Source organism: Asterias rubens, chromosome 11 (assembly GCF_902459465.1).
Source record: "Asterias rubens chromosome 11, eAstRub1.3, whole genome shotgun sequence".
Lineage (NCBI taxonomy): Eukaryota > Metazoa > Echinodermata > Asteroidea > Forcipulatida > Asteriidae > Asterias > Asterias rubens.
Genome location: NC_047072.1, coordinates 5,976,719 through 5,996,324, shown reverse-complemented (window position 1 = coordinate 5,996,324; position 19,606 = coordinate 5,976,719). Strand labels below are relative to the sequence as shown.

General features: G+C 38.3%; 2 protein-coding genes across 2 annotated transcripts; both read right to left on the bottom strand.

Moving 5' to 3' along the window:
• Positions 1-1,398: 1,398 nt before the first annotated feature.
• LOC117296274 lies at positions 1,399-10,741 on the bottom strand. The gene is made up of 2 exons (XM_033779116.1): positions 8,773-10,741; positions 1,399-1,752 (listed from the first exon to the last, which is right to left on the bottom strand). The coding sequence occupies exons 1-2, from the start codon at positions 10,211-10,213 to the stop codon at positions 1,604-1,606; spliced, it is 1,590 nt and encodes a 529-aa protein (XP_033635007.1). The 5' UTR covers positions 10,214-10,741; the 3' UTR covers positions 1,399-1,603.
• Positions 10,742-12,255: 1,514 nt separating this feature from the next.
• LOC117296988 lies at positions 12,256-18,073 on the bottom strand. The gene is made up of 2 exons (XM_033780095.1): positions 14,049-18,073; positions 12,256-13,029 (listed from the first exon to the last, which is right to left on the bottom strand). The coding sequence occupies exons 1-2, from the start codon at positions 15,412-15,414 to the stop codon at positions 12,884-12,886; spliced, it is 1,512 nt and encodes a 503-aa protein (XP_033635986.1). The 5' UTR covers positions 15,415-18,073; the 3' UTR covers positions 12,256-12,883.
• Positions 18,074-19,606: the final 1,533 nt, after the last annotated feature.

Below are 19,606 nucleotides of genomic sequence, written 5' to 3'. Positions count from 1 at the left end.
CCTGTAATTATTATAATAATGAGTCGTAAAATATAAATATCTTCGAAGTACGGCGTGTTTTATTTGGCAAAACAAAAATTACAATTATGAAATCCGTCTTGGTTAAAAAAAATTCAAAAAAATCTGGACATATTACTTACACTGTGTCTGTGTAGCATAAATATCAAAATAAACACATGAAGTCGTTATATTTAAACCGTTGAATTTTTCCATCCACAAGATAAAGCTGTGTAATAATGACCGCCAATACGCCTCTCTTAATATTTATGCACGAGGTACGTCACAATGCTAACTCAAAACGAAGTGATGGGCGCAGCCACTGCAAGTGATGGGGAACGTGCGCCCATAGCCTCATTTTGGGTAAGAATGATGACGTCATGCATAAGAGTTAAGAGAGGCGTATGACCAGCAACTTTACTAATACAAATAAATCTAAAAAAGATTTACGATGGAACCTTTACAAAAACACTGAATAATGAGAATTTAATTATAGAGAGTCTTAATAATGCTATATATCAATGAAGACTGATTTGATCCAATATGGAAAGGAATTATGAAGATATAATAAACGGAAACCGAAAATACTCCGCTTTCTATGCGAGTTGTGCTCGCAAAACAAAATGGCGTGTGATGGCACCTAAACTCGTTGGGTAAAGTTTAAATTAATGTTAAGCTCAATGCATTTTTTCTTTTGTTCAACTCCATTGTTATTAAATAGCTACAGCAGACAATATTGTTGATTTGGAACTATAAAAGAGACCACGTGTGGTCGTTGATGGGAATAATGTATTGATTTAATAGTGAAGTCATATCATGTATAAAATGAGTGTAAAATGGGAACATTATGTGTACAACCATAATGTGATTACATTCTTAGGTACGTTGTGATTTGTACAGTGTGATTTTGTATTTAAAAAAGCCTTTGAGGAAATCGTAACAAAATATTCCCACTGGTTAAGAGATCGATACGAACTGTGTACAATCATGGCATAATATTTCATATAAAGTAGCGTCTATACATGCATACAAATGCAAACATGTGTTTCCATCCGTTATTGTATATCCAAAATTACACAAACTGGATATTAATTCAGCAATATATTTTCGTCCATCTTAAAGACACTGGAAACCTTTGGTAATTGTCAAAGACCAGTCTGTTCACTTCTGAACATATGCACAAAATAACAAACATGTGAAAAAATTAACTCAATTTGTCGTCGAAGTTGCGAGAGAATAAAGAACCATATTCACACGAAGTTGTGTGCTTTCAGATGCTTCATTTCGAGTTGAAATCAAATTAAATATTTTAATGATAAATTACTTCTTTCTCAAAAAACTACGCGTTACTTTAGAGAGAGTCGTTTCTCACAATGTTTAATACTTTCATTAGCTCTCCTTTGCTCGTTACCAAGTAAGTTTTTATGCTAACAATTATTTTGAGCAATACCCAATAAAGTCCAGTGCCTTTAAGTTGTGGATATCAGGGCACAACGGTCAGTTTAAACCTGGAATCCGTGTCAATTGCCCCCAAAATGAGTCAATCTGACGAAGAGTTCAAGTTGTCAGTCATATTTGTAACCAGTTTCCGGGAAAATCTATTTATTTACATGTATTCGTTTTGAGTTGTATACAGGACATTGTCAATGAGCTTCCCGTCATCTTCGTCCAGCTGGGATGACCTCCATGACCTTGACCCTTGACCTGGAATGGCGTACTCAAACTGTCCCTCGGTCGACTCGGGCTCTCGTCCCGCTGCAAACAAATACAGAGAAAATTATAGAATTTAAAGGCAGTGGACACTAGTAATTTTCCATGAATTTGATTTCGAGACATCAAGTTCAGAATTTGAGGTCTCGAAATCAAGCATCTAAAAGCATACAACTTCGTGTGACAAGGGTGTTTTTTTCTTTCATAGTTATCTCGCAACTCCGACGACCAATCGAGCTCAAACTTTCACATGTGGGTCATTCCATGTCAGACCAACACACTTTTTTACCTCATGTCTTCCGATTTTGATAAAAATTGCTGTGCTTGTAGGTCCTAATGAGCCATGGAACTACACCAATTTTTAGCCCGATCCGACTTACCATGTGGTCAGGGCAGAAACCACTAAAATCTGACATTTTTAGGGTAAAATACCACCTTTTTGGTAAAAATATGTCATGACCATGTCAAGTGTTATCACATATATGCAAATTTGGTATCAAAATGATGAGAATTGCATGCTCAAATCATTTCTTTTGTTAAAAATAAATTTTGAGAAATGTAGGTTACTGTAATCTTTCATATGTTATCGTGACCTTTGACCCAGTTTTCGAAATAATGTATCATTCCAAAAATCATCGAAATAAAAATCACTTGATAGAGCATGTCTTCTTCTATCAGAATCCACTAAGAAACAGTTGGGCTCTTCAAAATTTACAACTTTATGACTATTTTTGTACAAGTCACTGTGATCTTTAATATGTTATCGTGACCTTTGACCCAATTTTTGAAATAACGCATCATTCCAAAAATCAACGAAATGAAAATCACTTGATATAGCATGTCGTCCTCTATCAGAATCCACTAAGAAACAACTGGGCTCTTCAAAATTCACAACTTTAAGACTATTTTTGTATAGTTGTTAGGTTACAAATTAGTCAATTTATAAACTTTACTTTATAAATAAAAAATAATAAAAAACTTTCCAAAGTTACTAAAACTCTAAATGTTTGGAATTTTTTTATGTTGAGAGCTGATGTGGTCTAACCAGAATCATAATTTAAGATACCAGCAGTGACGCACCCAGGATTTAGTTTGGGTTGTGGGTTGAGGGGGGGGGGGGCATATTTCCCAAACAAAATTCTTTCCAAGATGGTAAAAAAAACGTCACCATGCTGCAACTCTGACTTCATCAGAAGGTTAGCATGCCTTTTCGTGTGCTATACGATTAGCGGCCCACCCCCAAAAATAATAAATCCTGGGTGCGTCACTGCTGATAATTTAAATTCTGATTCTGGTTAAACCACATCAGCCATCAACAAGACAAAAATCGCAAACCATGAAGACTTTAAGTAACTTTAAAAACAGAAGAGTGAGTTTTGTTGGTGGATTTATTATGTAAGTATATAAATTGACTAATTTGTAACCTAACAACTGTACAAAAATAGTCATAAAATTGTAAATTTTGAAGAGCCAAGTTGTTTCTTGGTATTGATTCTGATAGAGGAAGACATGCTCTATCAAGTGATTTTTATTTTATTGACTTTTGGAATGGTGCATTGTTTCAAAAATTGGGTCAAAGGTCACGACAACATATTAAAGATCATGGTGACTTGTACAAAAATAGTCATAAAGTTGTAAATTTTGAAGAGCCCAACTGTTTCTTAGTGGATTCTGATAGAGGAAGACATGCTCTATTAAGTGATTTTTATTTCAATGATTTTTGGAATGAGACATTATTTTAAAAACTGGGTCAAAGGTCACGATAACATAATAAAAATTACAGTGACTTTCATTTCAGAAAATTTATTTTTGACAAAAAAATTGATTTCAGCATGCAATTCTCATCATATTGATACCAAATTTGCATATGTGTGATGAGAATTGACATGGTTATGACATATTTTTACCAAAAAGGTGGTATTTTTCCCTAAAATTTTCAGATTTTAGTGGTTTCTGCCCTGACCACGCGGTAAGTCCGACCGGGCTAAAAATTGGTGTGCATTCATTGCTCATTAGGACCTACAAGCACAGCAATTTTTATCCAAATCGGAAGACATGAGGTAAAAAAGTGCGTTGATCTGACATGAAATGACCCATGTTTGTTATTTTATGCATTATGTTGATATACAACAAGTGAGAAGACTAGTCTTTGACAATTTACCAATAGTGTCCACTGTCTTTAAAGAGTTCACACGCAAGGCCTAAAATCTCAAATGATCTGTATCCATGACACTTTTTCTAAAGCAGGAAAGAAGGGTTTGATTTCAATTCCGCAATTGTTAATATTTCTCTGGAGCAATTAAATACCGATTTAGGTTTTGGGGTTTCTTTTTACGATATTGTTTTACTTAGTACAGATATTTAACAACTTCCTTGGTTTTGGAAAAGAGTAATGGCAAACTGTACCTGTAACAATTGATCGCAGCTTTTGACTTCTTCTAAAAAAGGTATTTTATTAGCCCAATCTATATCATCGTTTACACGTATCAAAGTGTTAAAGCTTAAGAGTCAGTTCAGGTAAATAATTGACAAAGTTGCTCACGGTCAAAAAATGAATTTTTTTTATACTTTGTGGGTGGAAGGGCCTTGGGGTGCAAGTAAACAAAATTGCATTTTCAATTCTATATATAGCCCGTTGCCATGGTTACGGCTCATTTTGTTTTTTGGCCATTTTAGGCCGATTTTGGGGTCTGAAAAACTGGTTTTTAGCTCATATTTACAACTCCACCCCACCAAAATGCAAAATTATTTCAAAAAACCTTTTATATCACTACAAAGTATCATCCTTGGCCTTCCTTGAGAAGAAAAAGTATTGCTTTAAATATCACCCTTGTGCTATTTTTGCATCATGCATTACAGTACGTTTTTAGAACTTGCAAAATCGACATTTTTACCCTATTTTTGGACCCCAAAATGTCAACTTGCCAGGGGTCTCAGAAAATTTTCCTTTCGGCTGTGATTAGGGCCAACATTGGTCTTTCCATATCTGGTGTCAAAAACTTGGGCAATTGTATCTTGTTGTGACAGTACTGCCTCAAAACTAGACTTTTTTCCAAAAAACGTGAAAACTGCCCTTTTAAGGGTCTTTTCACATAATATCGACATACCTGTCCATGGTAAAACAAAAAGGAATATTTTTCTTATACTTTGTGGATGGTAGGGACTTGGGGTCCAAATAAACAGCATTTACATTTCAAATCATAATATAACACGTTGCCATGGTAACAGTTCATTTGTGTTTAGGCCACTTTAGGCCGATTTTGGGGTCTGAAAAACTTTTTTTTTAAGTTAATATTTACAACTCCACCCCACCAAAAAACAAAAATATTTCATAAAACCTTTTACATCACTACAAATTATCATCCTTGGCTTTACTTGAGACAAAAAAATATTGCTATAAATTGTACCCTTGTGCTATTTTTAGAACTTGCATTAGAATATGTTTTTTTTTGAACTTGCAAAATCAACATTTTTACCATATTTTTTGCCCTCAAAATTTTATTTTTTCAGGGGTCTCAGAATATTTTCCTTTCGGTTTTGATCAGGGCCACAATTGTCTTTTTATTTCTGGTAAGAAAAACTCGGGCAATTGTATCCTGATGTAACAGAACTGTCTCAAAAATAAACCCTTTTCCCCGAAAACATAGAGAAATGCAGGTTGAAATATTTGCTTCATTTTGAATTTATAACATGAAGAAGTTAGAAATAATTCCATCAATCCGGCAGCTTTTCATAAGCACTCTGTAGGCTTAGTGCATTACCAAACATTGATCAGGACTTGTTGATGACCTAAATCTTAGAATTTGCCCCGCCCCGACTCGGCCCAATTATATTTCTTGACATTGCATAAAAAAATGTGAACAGCGCCTCTTTTTTGAAAGTCACATTTTTTAATTCCCCTTGCACATAAAGAAAGTTTGTATTGTCTTAATTGTTTATTGGTTCTCAGAATATTTCCCTTTTGGTCGTGATTGGGCTATCATTATGGTTTGCATGTCTGCTGGGGAGAAACACTTTCGTTTATTGTATCCTGTTGTGACACTTCTGCCTCAAACATGGTAATTTTTCCAAAAACAATAAAAATGCATTTTGAAGTTATCCCTTAGTTTGAATTGATAAAAAACAAAAACGAGCATGCTTGTTAAAAAAATATGGCACTGTTTCCATGCTCTTTAAGTAACATATAAAAAGTTTATAACCATGCTTTGCCACTGAGAGTTCTTGTTTTGTCATGACTACTTTACCTAGTTGTACAGGTATGATTCACATTGCAAGAAGAGAAGTAGTGCGATGAGCATTCTTTACTATTCTTGTCTATACATGGCCTTATAACAGTCTTCTTGGTCCCCTGCCCGCTACCAAACTAAACATTTTCACCCCTATCAGAACAAAGAGGCTCTTAAAGTGAGCAAGTACTGTGTCCAAAGTATCGAAATGGCCATTCACCTGCTTTGGCCTTCTGCAAGCAGTTCCCCCATCCATGGTGGGGTTCCTTTCAATTGTACTGTTGAAAACAATAAAAGAGTTGGTTTATATAACGTGATAAACAAATTCAGCAGGTAATGTTTGACAATGTTTTTTGTTGATCGTTCTCAGAGACATATATAATAATTATGAACTAGTAAGATAGTGAATGGAAAAAATAACCAAACTAGCCTGAATAAACTTTTGTCACTGCAAATGCATCTTACTTATTTATGTTGAGCAGGTGCAAGTATTTGCAACTTCTTTCAATGTTGTTCCATTAAAGGAACACGTTGCCTTGGATCGGTCGAGTTGGTCTTTGAAAAGCGTTTGTAAACGCATTTCAAATACCAACTTGACCGATCCCAGGCAACGTGTTCCTTTTAAATGATCTCTTACGCTCATCTTGCAAATCGTTAGTATCATTGTTTTTAATAAGATCTTGGCAAACTTTTCCAACACTTTTAAGCGGGCTTTTTTATTTCCCACATTTGTGTTGGACATGATTGGATGCTCAAAACCATCTGCCTCAAGCACAGAAACTACATTGTTTATGATCTCTATCTCTATGAAAAGTTTTACATTTGGTAGCAGGCAGGGACCAAGGAGAGTAGGCCCTGTATTAAAGACAACTTGTAAAGAATGCTCATCGTACTCTACTTGCAATAGGAATCATACCTGTACAATAGGTGAAGTAGCCAAATCAAGAACTCTCAGTGGCAAAGCATTGGTTATGGTTTGGTTGGATACCATTATGTTTAAATAAAAACTTTGTATTCATTACTCAAAGGGCATGGAAACAGTGCCAGATTTTTAACAAGCATGCATTGTTTTTGGAAAAATTACTATACTTAAGGCATGATCAGTCACAACAAGATACAATAAACACAGTGTTTCTACCCAGAAGACATGAAAATACCAATAACAACCGAAAGGGAACACTTTAAAAAAAAGAGGCGCTATTCACAAAACATTGTTTTATGCAATGTCAAGAAATATGATTGGGGCTGGGCCGGGCAAATTCTAAAATTAAGGTCATCAACAGTTCCTGATCAATGTTGGGTAATCCACTAAGCCTATAGAGTGCTTAGGAAAAGCTGCAAGATTGATAGAATTAATACTTTTTAATGTTATAAATTCAAGATGAAGAAAAAACAATTCAAAATGCATTGTTCTGTTTGGGGAAAAAAGTCTATTTTGGAGACAGTACTATTAACATCAGGATATACTTGCCCAAGTTTTTCTTACCAGAAATAAAAAGACAAATTTTGGCCCTGATCAAACCCGAAAGGAAAATATTCTGAGACCCCTGAAAAAAATGAAATTTTGAGGGCAAAAAATATGGTAAAAATGTTGATTTTGCAAGTTAAAAAAAAAACATATTCTAATGCACATTCTAAAAATAGCACAAGGGTAAAATTTATAGCAATACTTTTTTGTCTCAAGTAAAGCCAAGGATGATACTTTGTAGTGATGTAAAAGGTTTTATGAAATATTTTTGTTTTTTGGTGGGGTGGAGTTGTAAATATTAACTAAACAAAAAAGTTTTTCAGACCCCAAAATCGGCCTAAAGTGGCCTAAACACAAATGAACTGTTACCATGGCAACGTATTATATTATGATTTAAAATGTAAATGCTGTTTATTTGGACCCCAAGTCCCTACCATCCACAAAGTATAAGAAAAATATTCCTTTTTTTTTTACCATGGACAGGTATGTCGATATTATGTGAAAAGACCCTTAAAAAGGCATTTTTCACGTTTTTTGGAAAAAAGTCTAGTTTTGAGGCAGTACTGTCAAAACAGGATACAATTGCACCAGATATGGAAAGACCAATGTTGGCCCTAATCACAGCCGAAAGGAAAATTTTCTGAGACCCCTGGCAAGTTGACATTTTGGGGTCCAAAAATAGGGTAAAAATGTCGATTTTGCAAGTTCCAAAAACATACTGTAATGCATGATGCAAAAATAGCACAAGGGTGATATTTAAAGCAATACTTTTTTTCTCAAGGAAGGCCAAGGATGATACTTTGTAGTAATATAAAAGGTTTTTTGAAATAATTTTGCATTTTGGTGGGGTGGAGTTGTAAATATGAACTAAAAACCAGTTTTCCAGACCCCAAAATCGGCCTAAAATGGCCAAAAAACAAAATGAGCCGTAACCATGGCAACGGGCTATATATAGAATTGAAAATGCAATTTTGTTTACTTGCACCCCAAGGCCCTTCCACCCACAAAGTATAAAAAAAATTCATTTTTTGACCGTGAGCAACTATGTCAATTATTTACCTGAACTGACTCTTAACAGGGACTCTGTACAAGAAAGGATCTGGGCCCTGTTTAATAGAGCTGCTTATTAAGCAGAAAATCTTGCTTAATAATTGTATGCTAAGCAGAAATGCGCAGGATACTAGTCAAAATGTATGCATGTGACATGGTAGTTTGGCTGGTAACCTTATTCTGGTAAGCATAATTTTGCTGTGCTTAGGCAAATTTTGTGCTTAAGCAGCTATATTATTACGTTATGCATTAGCATTTTTAAATATGGGTGGGTTTTTTTTCGCTCTCACTCTTTGACAATAACACACAGTGATGGTTTACCTTGGGTCAGCTGCCGGACGCCTGGTTCAAGCGTGTGATACTCCGGCGGATCCTGACTTCCCTGCCCCATGTTCGGTTGATCTTCAAGTGGTGAATTTCCACGCCGTTTATCTCGCTTGGGCACTACCGCGTATGAACCATCTCCAACTTGTGGAACCTTCTTAACCGATGAAACAGCCGCGTACAGCGGGGACGGGGGATGAGACGCAGTATGGTCCCACGGTGGGATTTCCAAACGGCCCGGTCGATTGGTGGAACTGAGAGCCGGGACGGTTTCATTAGCGTAGACGTGCGCCTCGTGGGAGAGGTTGGTATTGGATCCAGGTGAGGTAATGGCAACTGATAAACGGATGCTCAGATCATTGGGGTTTGTCTTAGCTTCCCCTTTGCGTCGGGTCCGTCTTGAGGAGACCAGGCAGGCTATGATGATCAAGAGTATGATGATAACGACCAGGCAAGCAGACGCAGTAGCTGCGATGACTATAGTGTTCAGTTGGGGGTCACTTTGGGTGATGATTTTGGTAGTTCGTGTTGTGGGCATGCCATCTTGGGAAAACGGCGTTGTTGCACGGTCCGTAGATCCGAGATCATTTTGAGGGGTTGTTGTTGTTGTTGTTGTTGTTGTTGGGTCCGGCAGAGAAGGGTCCGGCAGAAAACCTGCAGTAGTTTGCTCTGGAGACGGCAGAATACTGGCAGTAGTTTGACCAACGGGGATGAGGATTGGTTCAATCGAACAGTTTATCTGAATCTGAGGAAACGCAGAACTCGTCATATGACAAGTGAAGACTAAGCTGCCAGAAGGAATCCCTGTCTCGTTGAGGAACAGAGTGTTTTCAACTCTGTTTTCGTAGATTTCGGTTTGATGTGAAAGTGATATTCTTTCGGAACTACTTCCTTCCACTGTCCATTCCAGAGAAACCACGGGCTGGGTTATTTCAGCCCAGCAAGAGAAGGAGAGAATGTCTGCATTGGTAGACGAGTTGGATCTTAAACACATGGGATAAGATGGATCTGGGAGATGCTGAACAATCACGTGTATGTTGTCAGACCTTGGGAAGGTATTGCTTGAAGTGAGTAAACCACAGTAAAAACTTGTGTTGTCGTGTGCTGTACTATGATCGATCACCAGAGTCAACGTTGCAGCATTGTGAAAACCTCTAGTAAATTGTACAACTCCACGATTGTCTGTGGTGTTTACCTCTTGACATAGAGGTTTAATTCCACAGTGTGTTACACTAATGGAACCATATAGCATCTGGTCCGAGCCTCGGTACCATCGAACTTCCCTTACACCTGGAAAACCTAATGTTATGCTACATGATAAACTAAACGGTTCACCTTCTCGAACTGTCACAATGTCATTCGTCGCCTCGATTGTCAGGGTTGTTGTCCTTGATACAGTTGTCACAAAAAGCAACAGGACAAACACCATTGGGTCCATCTTCCAAACGACAGAGTGTCAAATGATAGTGTTAATTTACAAGGCTTGATACACCTAACACTATTCGCTGTAATGACATACTATCGTGCACCAACCGCTGTACGAAACCAAAATAGTTTACACACTGTGATCCTGTTCTTTTGACAGTATGCAATATCAGTCCAACTTGGCCTCCGGTTTTCATATTCATTGAACCGACTGAAGCAGTACTTTGCATAAACAACATTTCTAAAGAATCGAAAATAGGCACATGACATGCTGTTCTGAGTAAAAGGCAATACGTGGTATAATATGGAATACTGTACATGGATTATCGAGTCTGTCTGTAAATTTACGATTCGCAGATAAAACTGTACGAGTTTGGCTTTTTGGGGTAATAACTAGGGGGTCACATCGTCAGCGATATATGTTCCTTTTTTTATAAACCTCCGAACGACATGGTACAGAACCCCCTAAGTCACAGTTTTTTGTATCGACCCAAAATTGCAAGGCATGGTTGTTAAGCAAAAAACGTATTCCCAAGTTATGTTGGCCTACTCAAATGTGTGTCTTAATTTAACAACCAATTTTTTCTCTTATTAAAACTACATTTTCAAATGAAACGTCGAGATTTTGCAGTCCAAAACCTAATGGTATCAAGCGTAATCTTACAAAAAGAAACTGCATTTCTATTATGAATAACTCATTGCATCGCCTTACGGGGGTTCCTGATATGGTGCCAAACTGTGTGAAGGGGCGTGGTTTATTGTGGAGTCACGTCACCTCATGGATGAAGGAACTAGAAACGCTACAACGCACTATACCAACACGATTTGCAAGGGCGCAATAATAAAATAGCAATGACACATCAATACGTCAGATCGTAGAAAAGGGGTTTCCCCTGTATGAGTCAAACTGGAAGTTCCCATTCTGCAATAGAACTCTAAATTGCGCCACCACTCGATGACTCGCGGTGAATTGATTGCACCCCAAGTGCCATAGTTATATTAGGCTTACTGTTACATTGAACAATTATCCAGAAAAAAATGCGTATCATTCTACAAGAAAGCAAGCAAACACACAAACACATCAACAAAAAATACATTTTTTTTATCAGATTGTCGGCATTTCTCAAATATTAAAAGCCATTTGATTTTTGTTTCTGTGAGGCTGTTAAGTGCCATAGCCTACATTAAAGGGACAAATGAAAAGACAATAGGATGAAAACAATGGGTGTTAGGAAATGTGGACCTTCAGAATAAAAGAGATCCACACAATGTAAGGTTTTGAAACACTGTGTGGACATGAGTCCACACTGTGTTTTCACATGTTAAAGAATTTATCGACAGAGCAAAGGAATGTTCTCACAGTGTTTGTAACAGGCCGGTTGCGTGTGTGCGAGTGTGACGTAATACATTAAATATACATGGGCATAGCAACATGTACAATGACCTAGTCAAAACGAATAATGGGCGGCACCTTAGGTTGAAAATCATTCTAAATTACGAGCTTTACTTGGAATTTTTACAAAAAAAGAAATCTCTTTACAGAGAACTGTATTATATACAAGGTTAAAACACTCTGCTGTGGTTTGAATAAAGGGAAATGAAGAAGTTCAAACGGATGTTTGGACAGAAACAAACCACAAAGAAAAAAATACTGTGCGGATGTCGAGGGAAATGACGTCTATGAAGGGCGCCACCTTGATATGAATATTATTAACATTATAAGGAAATAAATCTGTACCAAGTTTGGTCGACGGATAAAATGCAAACAAAAACCAAATTAGTAAAAAATGCAATCATACATTTGTAAATCTGATTGCAACAGTGTGTTGGCTGAATAATAAAAGTGTTTAATTTTCTGGTATATACAGACTCATTTTGTATGAATCTTATTTGTTTAAGATCGTGAAATAGCAAATTTTCACAAGCAAGCAGTCGATTGTTTGTGTGGGATTCTACACAAACGCGAGTATAAAACACCATAAATCGGCGACCACCTCCTTTTGTCCCTCTTTTGTTTATACTCTAACTTTTTGGCAATATATAGCTCCCATTGGTTTTGTGTACGTTTTCCAACTGTGGACCTTTTCCGGATCGGGACCCTCCCCGGGTTAGCCTTTAGTAAAGGCGCACGCGGCGGCGGCACCCCCAGAGATATCACGCACGAAAAAAAGACCAGCACGAGCGGCGATATCGCGGCTCCGCCGCTCGCGCTGGTCTTTTTTCGTGCGTGATATCTAGGGTCCGTGCTTGACATCTGGGGGTGCCGCGTGCGCCTTGACGAAAGACTATCCCCGGGTTGAATGCATTATGTACACGATCATACACATTCTCAATTAGTATGCATCCCTGTGGAGACATCTTTTGTTCTTAAAATCGTCCCAGTGTTTTAAGATTTATCATTAGACTTCACATGTCTTGTGGAGCAACCCGGGTCCTTAGAATTTCCCTATGGAGTCCTTTTATTTCCCCCTGTTTTGTTTTGTCCTTGGTCTTCAGAAGGCACCGAATGCACCGGAAGTCTATTAAATCGAGGGGACAGCAGGGGACACTACGGTTTCCAGAAAGGTTCGAGTACGCACGACATTATAGACGACAGGATACCAGACTGTAACATCTCGAGTCTAATAATACCTCGAAGCGTTTGTATACACACTTTGATTGGCCGGATGACTGGTCGGTGTCTTTACTCATTGGTTGATACATACAAGATATTGTGCACCATTTTGGCATCTTCGTTGTCCAGCTGGGATGACCTTAGAGACGTCAACCCTTGACCTTTGGCCGCCTCAGCATACACGTACTGGTCATCGATAGTCTTGGGCCCTCGTCCTGTTGACAAATTTTCAGAGAATATTATTTCCGATAAATTCTGAAGCGATATGTTCCAATTCTGAAATGACATTCATGATTACTGTAGCGACAAATAACTTCGACAAAAGATTGTTTTTTCTTCTTAAATGGAAATGATGCGATTTGACTTTAGACAAGTGTTGTGAAGTATGAGCATGCGTTTTCCTTTATTTTACAGTCTTCCGTTGAATAGCCAGTAAAACACCTAGGACCAGTCAAAATTAACTCCAAGTGGTCCGAGTGAAACCATCTGACGGACCAGTGAAATGAAACGCTGGTCTTGCTGGTCAGTCACTGAAAAGGTTGTGGATATATACCCCACATAATATGCCGGTAAAATTATAATCGGAATGTACACAGTTAGAACTGTATTTTAGCAGTTTTGTTGTCTTTTTCTTAAACACCTGAATTGTATGCAATGTTTGCTTCAACAGGATTTTTATGTAACACATTTTTGTTTAACACAAATCTTTCGTTTTCGAAAAAAAAAACTGCACCCCCACTAATAATCACAACTGTTGCAAAAAAAGGTCAAGATCTGAGTTTGGCCGTTTCTAAACGGGCAGCTACAGCTACGGATAAGTGTGTTGCTAAGAATGTCATATACTTCTACGCATGACAACGCGGAAGTCTAGCCGTAGCCGTTGTAGCCGATCGAGTGCAAATTATGGACGCATTAATTTGTCCTACAACAGTGTGTTGGAAAACGTTGCCAGCCGTTGATTTCACCAAATTCTTCCTACTTATTGGGTGAATGTCAGGACGAGTTAAGTTCTGAGTCCATAGACATTAGGACGCATTGAACCCGTCCTGAGTCTCGTCCTAACTCGAGATTAATCCGATAGCGTTTTGTAAACTTGGTTACAGCCTTAGGATTTTACTCATAGTACTAGTCCCAACTTTAGACTATCTTTTAGAAATCGACCACAGCACAATTTGCTCCCTTCAATGGAACCATTTTCAAGTGAGTTTTTCAAACGAGGAATCGAGAGAATTACCATGTGTCATTTGTCGGTCGCCTGGTTCAAGCGTATAATACTCCAGTGGGTCCGGACTCTGCTGCCCCATGTTGGGTTGATCTTCAAGTGCCGTACTCTCGCGGCATCCATCTTCATTGGATACCACTGCGTACGAGTAACCCTCTGCACTTTGAACATACGATACTTTGTTGTCCGATGGAACTTCGGCATACAGGACGGGCGGGGAATCCGCTGTTGCGTCCCCCGGTCGAGGTTCCAAAGTCACCGGTCGTTGGTTGCTGGAACTGATCGCTGTGTTGTTCTGATTGGCGTAGATTGGGTCGCTTTGATTGGCATAGAGGCTGGTATTTGATCTCGGAGATGTGTTTGTAAGGGATAGTCGGATGCCGAGATTTTGTGGTTTAGCTGCACTTTTTTCCCGTCTTGTGGAGACGAGAAACGCGATGATGACCAGGAGTATAACGATGATGGCGACACTAGCTGACGCAATAGATGCAATGACTGCCGTGTTCAGTTTGGGATCATTCCGCGGGGTTGCTGTTTTTGATGGTTCTGGCACAGTACTAGCAGTTATTTGGTCAGGAGACTGCGGAGCAGTAGTTTGCTCAGGAGAAGACAGGATACCTGCAGTAGTTTGCTTACCGGGGACAGGGATGGGTCCAATCGAACAGTTTCGCTGGATATGAGGAAACGCATAACTCGTCATATGACAAGTGAAGACTAAGCTGCCAGAAGGAATCCCTGTCTCGTTGAAGAACAGAGTGTTTTCAACTCTGTCTTCGTCAGTCTCTGTGCTACTGCTGGTAAATGATAATTGGTCAGAACTATTTCCTTCCACTGTCCATTCTAGAGAAACCACGGGCTGGGTTATTTCAGCCCAGCAAGACAAGGAGAGAATGTCTGTTAGGGTAGATGAGTTGGATCTTAAACACATGGGATAAGATGGATCTGGGAGATGCTGAACAGTCACTCTTATCAATTTGGCAGAACTTTGGAAGCCACCTAACATTTTCTGCACACCACATGAAAACATTGTGTTGTCGCGTACTAAACTATGATCAATCAATAGTATAAATGTTGCTTGCATTCTTAAACCTCTTGTGAATTGCACAACTCCACGATTGTCTGTGGTGTTTACCATAGGACATAACAGAGGGGAAACACCACAGCTTGAAACATCAATGGAACCATAAGGTTGCTGGATCGAGCCTCGGTACCATCGAACTTCCTGTATACCTTGGCCATCTAATGTAAAGCTGCATAATAAATTTAGCGGTTCACCTTCTCGAACTGTCACTCTGTCACTGGCCACCTCGATCGTCAGTGTCGTTGTCCGTGTCACAGACGTCACCAAAAGTGTTGACATAAACACAATGGAGTCCATCTTCTAAAAGACAAAGTTTCAAAATGATGGTGGTGCTGTTTTATGAGCTTTGCACAGTACCATACTCGCTGCAGTGACAAATTGTTGTGAACGAAACAAAAAGGAAAACCGCAATGTTTGTGATGTACCATACTGTGAGTGGCTTTCCTGTCAAACATGGTCTCCGGTTTGCACTGAACCGATTGATTCCTGTATTATTTTGTTTTAACAATATTAAAATAAAATCGAAAGTAGGCCCCGGCTGTGTCAAGGCAGTGACGTCATACATCCGGAATGGGAAGGATTATATCTACTGAAAGACAGACTCTCCTTCAGGGGTGCGTGTCGCTCTTGCCATAGACCTTATTGCAAATACTCGGTTGGCCAGCCGTAAGGGTTGAACGAGTTGCATGCTGGTCTAGCTAACAGTCAAGTTTGATCGCTAGCTAGACCATCAGGTGCACCTCATTCAACAGTTAGCACTTTCTCAATGGGTATTTGAGAAAATGTACATACACGCATGGGGACATTTCGGTCACCGAATGAAAATGTTCGCTTGGTCCCAGCGCCTTATCCAAAGAAGCTATTGGATGGGATGACGTACGCAAACACCTTGGACCAACCCCAGCCCGCTCCCCCAGCCCCTGCCCTGATCTAGTAACTCCAAGTAGCCTCTGGGTGTGTGATTTTAAATTAAATTTGGTTTTATTACATTCGAACGTGCGCAACATTTTTACACATTTCACATTGGAGCAATAAACTAACACAGTGACATTGGCCCTTTTCGAAACCACGGTTTCGGCTTAGTTCAGCTCAGGCGAGCTTGGCGCTCGCAGTTGTTTCTGCAATTGCGCGTGCTTTGCATACGTGCTCAGGGCTTCAGACGAGTGGACGGAACCTGAAGCCGAATCCAAAGCCGAAGCTGAAGGGCCATTGATTCCCCAAAATGAAGCAACAGTGATTATTGTAATGATGACGTCATGTGTATTGGATCAACAGACATAATATGTAGCTCTTTCTTTGTAACATGCAAAGTTAATTATTGAAACTTTTTTTTTATATAAAATGCACTTTAAAATGACAGGTATAAAAGCCTTAACAGTGAGGAATATACTAGCCAACCATTATAGGTAGTGCTTTTTACACAGATTATTATTAATACTTTCTTAGAGGAAAAACAGTGAATAAAACATTACATTTTATTAAGGATAGCTAGGCCTAAATGATTTAAAGGCACTGGACACAATTGGTAATAACGCAAAATAATTGTTGGCATAAAAACTTACTTGGTAAACAAGCAATGGATAGGTGTTAATCACATCAAACTATGTGAGAAACGTAGTTTTTAAGAAAGAAGTAATTTCACAGTAAAATAATAGTGAATTGATTTCGAGACCTCACGCGTGAAGTCTAGAAATCAACGATCAAGCAGTAAACTTTGTGTGACAAGGGTGTTTTTTCTTTCATTATTATCTCGCAACTTCGCTATCTCGTTATTTTATGCATATGTGGAGATACACCAAGTGAGAAGACTGGTCTTTGACAATTACCAAAGGTGTCCCTATCTTTAAGGATAGCTAGGCCTCTATGGTGATGACTTGTGCTTTCAATAAAAAGCATCGTATTTTTTTATCGAGATAGCTGTAATTTCCTTGAAAAATTGCCCTGACACCAAGCACATAGGACTAATTAGTTTCATAGTTTGTGAGTATTGATGGCCTATAATTTGTTTATATGGTTTGTTTTATTCGTGACATTTCCTCAAAAGAGCATGACCCTTTCAAGGACACACGCCGGTTGCATTATTTTCTGTTTACACCGCAGCGACGGGTTTGTACTGTAGCACTGCCAATTCCTGTCTTGAGATGAGACTACGTCTCTAACAACGCCGTTTATGCACATGTTCCCTATTGGTGGATTATCTCAAAAAGGGAAAGAAAGCCCGAACTCCATATAATTAAAACGCCGTTCTGCAAACCTCCCCCATTGGAGGATTACTTCAAAAGCAGTGCAACGTATAGTCTCCTACTCAAGACAGAAATTGGCAGTGTTACAGTACAAAACCCCGCACTGCGGTATAGACAAAAATACGCTTCAGGGTCATTCAGTCATTCGCGTTTACCTTTATTATTATTGTTTTATTAACATTTATTTATACATTGCTATTATAAGTTACATTGTTTAAACCTAATTATATTTTACTGTATATATCCATATTTACATTATATAACATGAGTAGGGTAGATGACCTTAATAGCTTTCGATCCAAACCGGACTTTCTTCAGAGGCATAAACAAGTACAAACAAATACATATCCATTTATAGAAAAAAAAGGAGCAAAGGATTAAGGAAGGGATACACTAACTAAAAAAAAAAAACGGGAAAATTATAGCCAATCAATTGGTGGCTATGAACCTATATGAATAAAGTGGTGAGGACAAAGGATGGTCAGTATGAAAGTGTGGATTACTGGACCATAAAATAGTTTTGTAACATTAAAACGCTAAAACGGTTCCAAGAACCAAACGGTATTATTTCCCTTTAAAACCAATTGACATTTCTGCACCAACAATGCCTACTAAAATGCACACTTACTCCCCATTGGCCTACGCATAATACACTGTATAACCATGGAGCAATAAACTAACACAGTGACATTGGCCCTTTTCGAAACCACGGTTTCGGCTTCAGATTCGGCTCAGGCTAGCTTGGCGCTCGCAGTTGTTTCTGCAATTGCGCGTGCTTTGCATACGTGCTCAGGGCTTCAGACGAGTGGACGGAGCCTGAAGCCGAATCCAAAGCCGAAGCTGAAGGGCCATTGATTCCCCAAAATGAAGCAACAGTGATTATTGTAATGATGACGTCATGTGTATTGGATCAACAGACATAATATGTAGCTCTTTCTTTGTAACATGCAAAGTTAATTATTGAAACTTTTTTATATATAAAATGCACTTTAAAATGACAGGTATAAAAGCCTTAAAAGTGAGGAATATACTAGCCAACCATTATAGGTAGTGCTTTTTACACAGATTATTATTAATACTTTCTTAGAGGAAAAACAGTGAATAAAACATTACATTAATTATTAAGGATAGCTAGGCCTAAATGATTTAAAGGCACTGGACACAATTGGTAATAACGCAAAATAATTGTTGGCATAAAAACTTACTTGGTAAACAAGCAATGGATAGGTGTTAATCACATCAAACTATGTGAGAAACGTAGTTTTTAAGAAAGAAGTAATTTCACAGTAAAATAATAGTGAATTGATTTCGAGACGTCACGCGTGAAGTCTAGAAATCAACGATCAAGCAGTAAACTTTGTGTGACAAGGGTGTTTTTTCTTTCATTATTATCTCGCAACTTCGCTATCTCGTTATTTTATGCATATGTGGAGATACACCAAGTGAGAAGACTGGTCTTTGACAATTACCAAAGGTGTCCAGTATCTTAAAGGATAGCTAGGCCTGTATGGTGATGACTTGTGCTTTCAATAAAAAGCATCGTATTTTTCATCGAGATAGCTGTTATTTCCTTGAAAAATTGCCCTGACACCAAGCACATAGGACTAATTAGTTTTATAGTTTGTGAGTATTGATGACCTATAATTTGTTTACATGGTTTGTTTTATTCGTGACATTTCCTCAAAAGAGCATGACCCTTTCAAGGACACACGCCGGTTGCATTATTTTCTGTTTACACCGCAGCGACGGGTTTGTACTGTAGCACTGCCAATTCCTGTCTTGAGATGAGACTACGTCTCTAACAACGCCGTTTATGCACATGTTCCCTATTGGTGGATTATCTCAAAAAGGGAAAGAAAGCCCGAAATCCATATAATTAAAACGCCGTTCTGCAAACCTCCCCCATTGGAGGATTACTTCAAAAGCAGTGCAACGTATAGTCTCCTACTCAAGACAGAAATTGGCAGTGTTACAGTACAAAACCCCTCACTGCGGTATAGACAAAAAATAATACGCTTCAGGGTCATTCAGTCATTCGCGTTTACCTTTATTATTATTGTTTTATTAACATTTATTTATACATTGCTATTATAAGTTACATTGTTTAAACCTAATTATATTTTACTGTATATATCCATATTTACATTATATAACATGAGTAGGGTAGATGACCTTAATAGCTTTCGATCCAAACCGGACTGTTTTTTCTTTCATTATTATCTCGCAACTTCGCTTTCTCGTTATTT

Coding starts and splice junctions, on each gene's coding strand:
- LOC117296274 (XM_033779116.1), bottom strand. CDS start 10,213: ATGGACCCAATGGTGTTTGTCCTGTTGCTTTTTGTGACAACTGTATCA. Junction 1,753..8,772: donor CGTCCGGCAGCTGACCCAAG/GTAAACCATCAC, acceptor ATTTGTTTGCAG/CGGGACGAGAGCCCGAGTCG.
- LOC117296988 (XM_033780095.1), bottom strand. CDS start 15,414: ATGGACTCCATTGTGTTTATGTCAACACTTTTGGTGACGTCTGTGACA. Junction 13,030..14,048: donor CGACCGACAAATGACACATG/GTAATTCTCTCG, acceptor ATTTGTCAACAG/GACGAGGGCCCAAGACTATC.